The sequence below is a fragment of the Chrysochloris asiatica genome, unplaced genomic scaffold (assembly GCF_000296735.1).
Source record: "Chrysochloris asiatica unplaced genomic scaffold, ChrAsi1.0 scaffold00144, whole genome shotgun sequence".
Taxonomy (NCBI): domain Eukaryota; kingdom Metazoa; phylum Chordata; class Mammalia; order Afrosoricida; family Chrysochloridae; genus Chrysochloris; species Chrysochloris asiatica.
Window position 1 is genome coordinate 2,997,892 of NW_006408662.1, and position 7,094 is coordinate 3,004,985.

Genomic DNA, 7,094 nt, shown 5'->3' on the forward strand with positions numbered 1-7,094 from the left:
TTTCTCCTATTGTATATTGTTTCATTGTCATGGTTAAAATCCCCCCCATGCAGCATCAACTAATCAAAGGATACACCCTACAAGCCTGCCCTCTGGTTGTCAGCACACAGTCCCTTTTCCTCTCTGGGCCTAAAGTCCCCAGCTGCTCCATCTCACTACATCATCTTCTCTGCCTCTATCTCAGGCATCACTGCTTCTCTGGGTAGGGTCTTGCTCTCTGCTCTTCTCCCTTGATGGTCCCATGGACCTCCACTCCTAGGCTGAAAATTTAATCACTTCCCTCCTTGCACAAAACGTCTACCTTTACATTTCCAGCCCTCACAATCAGTCCTGATAACAATTACTCACTATTATATCACAAGAGACCTATCCGCATTTCCTTTCATCGGCCCGCCTAGAGAGACTGGATACGACTGATTGGGGTGTCTACCTTCCTCCAAGCCCTCTGGATCTAGGCTCCCTCTGTGACATTGGGTTTTGACACAGGAGTAGATTTCCAAGAAGCAGAACTGAGTGTCAGAGGCTCTCTTACTTTTAAGACTTTCCTGCATCTTGGTGTGTGGTAGAGTTTATCATCTTGTAAGACTTCAGAATGAGGTCCTAGCTCCTTAGAACGGAGTCCTAGTGTTGTGCTGTAGGATCAGTGTTCTTGTGTGCTGTCGAGTCAGTTCTGACTCATAGCCACCCTGTATAGGGTTTCCAAGGAGCTGCTGGTGAGCTTGAACCACCAACCGTGCAATTCAAACTGACCTTACAGTCCAGTACATTAACCCACAGTGCCACACCAGGACTCTGTAGAGAAAGTACTGGATTGCTAACCACAAGGTCAGTGGTTCAAACCCACCAGCCATTCCTTGAACTACTATATAGGGTTGTTGTCGGTCGGAACTGATTCTAGAGCACTCAACTACAACATTCTAAGATTCCTTAGAATGGGCTCCTCTCTCCAACAGTACAAAAACATCCAACCATCTCTTTTTGCATCATTTTGTGATTGAAGTTATCATACTATTTTCAGGTTATAAAAAGAATACAGGTAAGCCACAACCAACTTGACAATACAGACATGTGGACACAAGTTGATGACCTTTTCTCATTCTACTTCTAAGAAGTAACTGAAGAGCACAGCTGTGTGTGTCCCTCACACTGTCTTTGTGTTCGTAAACAAGTATTCAGATATGAGGGGAATTCAAAAAAATTTGTGAAAAAACAGAATAAAAGGAATTTTCCTATGAACTTTTTCAAGTTCCCTCATAAAAGTCTCCCTGCTTTGTTCTTTCTCTTTTTTTTTTCTGTAATTTTTTTTTTTTCACAAGAATGGAATACTGTTATAAAAATTGCTACTCAGTTTTTTCCATCGGAGGCACACCAGATAATCTTGAAAGCCCCAAAAAGCAATGCGTGTTTACCTATTTGCTCATTGAACTACAGTGTTTACCAGAACAGTGAACTGTAGAGATCTGGAAGCCTGCATTGACGCCATATTGTTTTTAAATCCATTGTTTTAGATCTGCCAACATGGACACACTATCGGAAGCAAACAGCACCTTTGCCTTGAACCTCTTGAAAAAACTGTGTGAAAACAACTCAAAAAATGTGTTTTTCTCACCCCTAAGCATCTCGTCTACCTTGGCCATGGTCTTCATGGGGGCCAAAGGGAACACCGCCACCCAGATGTCCCAGGTACCGAAACCTCTTTAGGGCAACAATAATTGGTCTGATTTGTTGATCCTAATAGAATCGTTGTCACCAACCCCCTTAGCTCGTGTTTCAGGAATATGGAGGAAAGTTGACAGGGAAGAGCGGGTGTATTACCGTCCTGTGGTGAATGCCCTTTCCCGCTTGTTACGGGGCAGTGCGTTGGGCACTTTCCTCAGAAGAGTAGATGGTTTCATCACGCATCATATTAGCATTTCCATGAGTTTGTGAGTAGACGTATAATCACAGGATTCAAGTCTCATCCCATTTTGGCACCAGACTCAGGCCTGAGGTTCAGGCCTGAATCTCTTAAAAAACTAGGTGATAACAACTTGAAAAATTGTATGATGGTGGCTCTTCAGGTGCAACTTCTTGGCTATGCTTCCTGAGCACTGAGATTTGTGATTTCGAATGTCTAATTATCTGCCCCCTACCTCAACCCCATACACTCTCAGTATGAAGGGGCTTCAGAAAGTTCATGGAGAAATGACATTCAAAGATAGTGGAGCTTTCCCATGTGGTTTCTGAAACCTCCTCATATGTACTGGTAAGACGACTCATTCAAAAAAGATGGCGGAGAGTGGGGGCACATGGCGGTCACTGAGCTGACCATGATGCCAGTTCCCTTCTCTTTGGGCAGCAAGGTTCTTATGGTGTCTCCACAAGCATCTTAAGAGTCAGCCTTAGACTGTGTCTGCCTTGGCTCTTGACTTTACCCTTGTGTTCCTGGCTGAGTTCTCCTTTCCTGTCAGAAATGGATTGTCAGTGGCTGAGGGACCCTCTCAGTCTGCTTCCTGCCCATAGGATGGAGTGGGGTGGCGGAGCCAGCAGACACCTCTGGTTTTGATTAATCGATTTCCCTCTTAGTCCAAGTTGTTACATCGCCTTTAAATCCTTTGTGGTCTTAACAGTAGATCAACATACAGTCCATGTCATTAGACATAAAGCCGCATCCACACATCTGAGGCTGGATTCCTTGTATTCGGTGTGTGTTGTTTTGGGACGTAGGGTACTTACCCCTTTGTCTAGCTGAGAGGGTCTCTGACAAATTATACAAGCCTTGAGGATAGCTAACCTGAGCCATTCTGCTACGGTTTGAGAAAGGGCATTTCTACTTATACCCATATTGGGAGGTTGCCTACAGGAAGAGCTTTAAGACAGAAACAGTTTGGCTTTGGAGAGACCATCATTAATGGAATTCATCTTTTCAGCTGTAAAGGAGCCGCCCTGGTGGTGCAATGGTGAAAGTGCTGGACTGCCCATCGAAAAGCCTGTGGTTCAAACCCACCAGCCACTCTGCAGTCTGCTTGTGTAAAGATTGTTGTTGTTGAGTGCCATTGAGTTGGTTCCGACTCATAGCAACTCTGTATAGGGTTTCCTAGGAGCGGTGGTGAATTTGAACCACCGACTTTGTGGTTCAAGCCATCTTTGCGGTCTAGCATGTTATTCCACAGCACCACACCGCGTCTTCCTGCGTAAAGAGGAGAGCCTTGGAAACCCTGAGACAGTCCTACTCAGTCCTGAGCCAAACTAAGTGGACAACATGGGGAGGAGCTGTAAATTGCTAAATGCTGAGTTAAATGCTGAGTCCGATTCTTGAAGTCAGGGGATAGTGAAGAGGTGTGTTGTTGTTGTGTTTGATTTCAGACACTGTGTTTCAACAAAAGCCCAGGTGAAGGGGGAGATGTTCACCAAGGTTTCCAGTCACTTCTTACCGAAGTTAACCAACCTGACGCTCAGTACTTGCTCAGAACGGCTAACAGGCTCTTTGGAGAAAAGACGCGTGATTTCCTCTCAGTAAGTCCTACTTGTTGTCTTTCACTAAGGTGGTGGGGAACAAGGGGTCTTAGAGTGTTTGATGCCCTACAGATGGTCTGTGTCCATGCAGCCTCTTCCGCTTGGTGTCTGTTTCTTCATCGGTTGAGTGGGTCTTACATGCTGCACAGCTTTTCGTGACGATTAAATGAGAGAGTATACAGGTCGCTATGAGTCAGAATTGATGCAGTGGCCCTTAACAGCCCAACATTTGTCATATAACTGACCTAGAACCCAGTGTGAGGTATACTGTCCAAAGTAAAGAAGCAGCCCAGACGGATATGTCTAGCCACTGGTGTGGGGTTTTATTTTTTTATTTTATTTTATTTTTTTTGTGTGTGTGTGCATTGCATACCTTCTTCTAATCTGTACACATTTAGATGTTTTAATAGTTTTTTCAGATATGGATTTTATTGTTTGTGTATTTTCAGCTGATCTCACTGACTATTTATTTGACAATGGTTTCATGATTTTTTTCATTAAAAAAAAAAAAAAAAAAAAAACTTACTACTTTTTCCTGGTGTGGCACTGTAGGATCAACAGTTCAAATCCATCAGCGCTCCTGGGAAACCCTCTACAGGGTCTCTATGAGTCATAACTGACTCGATGGCCCTTACCAACAACAGCTGCTTTTTCCCAGGCAGCTGCTAACAGTGGTGTGGGGGACAGTTCTTGATTCTTGATGACTGGGGCCTGGGGCCAGCTGCTAGGCTGCCTGGCGGTCATTGTGGCCATGCGGGTGCTGCTGGGTTAGTGGGTGAGAAGGCGGCAGTCTTGTGCTACGCAGGCATCAAAATGACGGCCCCTTCAACAGAAACCAGTGCTCCGTAGCCATGTGTGGCTCTTCATCGAACAGCGCAGATTTAGAACATCATCACCACAGAAAATTCGGGTACAGTTGCTGTTCTAGAGTGGCATGTTTTCCCTATGTGAGGGCTTGAAAATTCTTGGAAAGATAGAATTGAAAGATAATGGAATCTTCCCATGCACCTTCTGAAGCCCCCTCATGTTTATGGAACCTGAAAGTCTTAACCTGAAAGTCTGTCAAAGTTTATCCGAGAGTGACTGATTCTAGCTCAGAATCTCAATGTCTTTACTCTCCCAGCATGCACTGCTCCTGCCTCAAAGGGGCAGCAGTTCATGACGGCCACATGAGATCCAAGCCACTCCTTCACTTGGTTATAGACGAAGATTAAATACCACTGAAAACAAGGAATTTTTAACCTTAGGTTCATTCCTCATATCTGTTTGTAAATTATACACTGTTGTTGACAAGTGCCATCAAGTCAGTTCCGACTTACAGCCACCCAGAATAGGGTATCCAAGGAGCATCTGCTGAGTTTAAACCACCGACCTTATGGTTCATCCTGACCTTATAGTCAAGCCCTTATCCTACAGTGTCATACCAGGACTCTAGATTGCACATGCAGATCATAAGATGAGTACTGCTCTGATATGTTCCAGTGAAAAAGCAAACTCTCACTGTTGATTAGGTTTGTAGGTGTGTAGTGATGTTGTTCTCTTTGTCCCAGTCTTTCAAAGATTCCTGCTGCAAATACTACCAAGCAGAGATGGAAGAGCTCGACTTTGTAAATGCCACAGAGGAGTCCAGAGAACACATCAACTCCTGGGTAGCCAAAAAGACAGAAGGTGAAAATATCCTCTTGTCCTATTTTAATCCTCTCTTAGCCAGTCTTATTGTTCATTCCTTCACAGGAGTGGACTGTCCATTCTAAACAGCAATGACTTTCTTTAATCTCTAAATAACTGTCAACATTCCAAATCTGCTTCGGAAATATTGTCAGTATTTGGCATGTTCTGAAATACTCTCGGTGTGTGCCATTTTCTCAGCTTGCCCTACTCTCAGAAAGCACCTGATGCCTCTCAATATTTGGAACACCTCTCCCAGAATCATTCACACTTTGCTTCTTTTGGTGGTGTTGTTGATACCAGTGTCTGAGTTGACATTACTATTGTAACACAAGGTCTCTGGGTGGCACAAATGCTCTGTGCTTGACCCCTAACCTGAAGGGCGATGGCTTGGAAGAAAAGCCTGATGACTTGCGCCCATTAAAGATCGTTGTTGTTGTTGTTATTGAGTGCCGTTGAGTCGGTTCCAACCTTTATAACCCTCTGTAGGACTTCTGAGAAGCAGCTAATGGGTTAGAACCACTGACCCTGCAGTTCAACCTGACCTTTCAGTCCAGCTTAGTATCCTGCAGTGCCACACCAGGACACCAGTAGAGATTACAGCCGAGAAAACCCTGTGGAGCACAGTTCTGTCTGTGGCACATGGGGCTCCGTGAGTCAGAGTCCCTCAATGCAGTGACTTTGTTTTATTCTTAAAGTGGCACATGTGGGGACTTTAAGAACAAAACTTTATTTTCTTATAGTTCTGGAGGCTAGAAGACTAAAATTCAAGGCATGACGCTTCGGGGAAGTCCTTATTGGTAGTCCTGTTAAGTTCCTTGATGTCTGTTCTTTTTATAATTCAGAAGTGATTAGACCTAGGACCCACCCTGCTCTGGTCTGCCCACAGTAACATAAGAAAGGAAACGATTTGTAAGTTGGATTGCATTCTCAGGTACAGGGCCAGGACTGCAGTACATATTTTGGGGAGACATAATTGACTTCACATCAGCTAGTAGAGCCTTTCTTTTCATAGTTGGCATAAAGCAACAGACAGTGAGGGATCTGGGCAGTCTCCCTCCACAGTCTCTGTATCCACCCAGGGTGGAAGGACACTAACCCAAGCCCTGGTCAGACTTCCCCCACCCCTTTTTTTTTTTTTAAATTTAAACTTTTTTTTGTGAATTAAGTGAAGGTTTACATATACATTCAACAAATCCTATACTTGCATTCATCACATGGTTGCAATCCCCTCCACGCACCAACAGTTAATAGCATTCACTTCTGTTCACCTGAACCCCTGCATTCCTCCCAGTGTCCTCTGCCACCCCATCTTTCCTCTGCCAAGCTCCCCCGCAGTTGTACACTGCCTGCCCTTTCCCATGTCAATGCGTGTCTACCCTCTAGCGCATGTATCATTTCCTCCCCAAAAAAACATCACAGATTGTTTCTTTTATCAAACCCCCTCCCCCTTTTTTTTCTTTCTTTGATGTACCAAAAAAATAAAACCAACCACACAGGGATATATAATCATTTCAACAACCAAAGGGCACATTCTGCAAGTCTGCCTCCTAGCCGCCAGCACTCAGTCCCTCTCTTTCGATGACTCTAGAGTCCTCAGCTGCTCCCTCTCTCCAAGTCCTCATCTCTGCCTCCATCTCTGGTGTTGCTGCTTCTCTGGATAGGGTCCCACATTCTGCTTATGCTGTTTTCCCTTGATGGTCCTAAAGTCCTCTGTTCCTGGACTGTAAGATTAACTCCTCCCCCGTTTCTGCCACAAAACTTCTACCTTTACAGTTGTGACACATAGTTCCTTTCTTGATTTAAACAGCTATGTATAGACTTGCTACAGGTTTGCACCTTCCCGACAACCCTTTATGTTCCTTTCTTTAAGACATAATGCTAATCATGCCATCAACTCATCCTGCAGGATATTTAATGTCACTCTGTTC

General features: G+C 44.4%; 1 protein-coding gene across 2 annotated transcripts in view; it reads left to right on the forward strand.

Annotated features, from left to right (window-relative positions):
* The window catches only part of LOC102840501 (serpin B6-like), an 18,415-nt gene that overhangs the window by 6,011 nt on the left and 5,310 nt on the right, over positions 1-7,094 (forward strand). The window contains exons 1-5 of one of the 2 annotated variants that reach the window (XM_006870556.1): positions 1,519-1,683; positions 3,346-3,495; positions 5,046-5,231; positions 5,590-5,604; positions 6,162-6,233. In XM_006870556.1, the coding sequence (XP_006870618.1) occupies positions 1,519-1,683; positions 3,346-3,495; positions 5,046-5,231; positions 5,590-5,604; positions 6,162-6,233 (588 nt within the window). Of the gene's footprint in view, positions 1-1,508; positions 1,684-3,345; positions 3,496-5,045; positions 5,232-5,589; positions 5,605-6,161; positions 6,234-7,094 lie in introns of those variants that run through there. The other variant, XM_006870557.1, reaches the window with a different exon arrangement.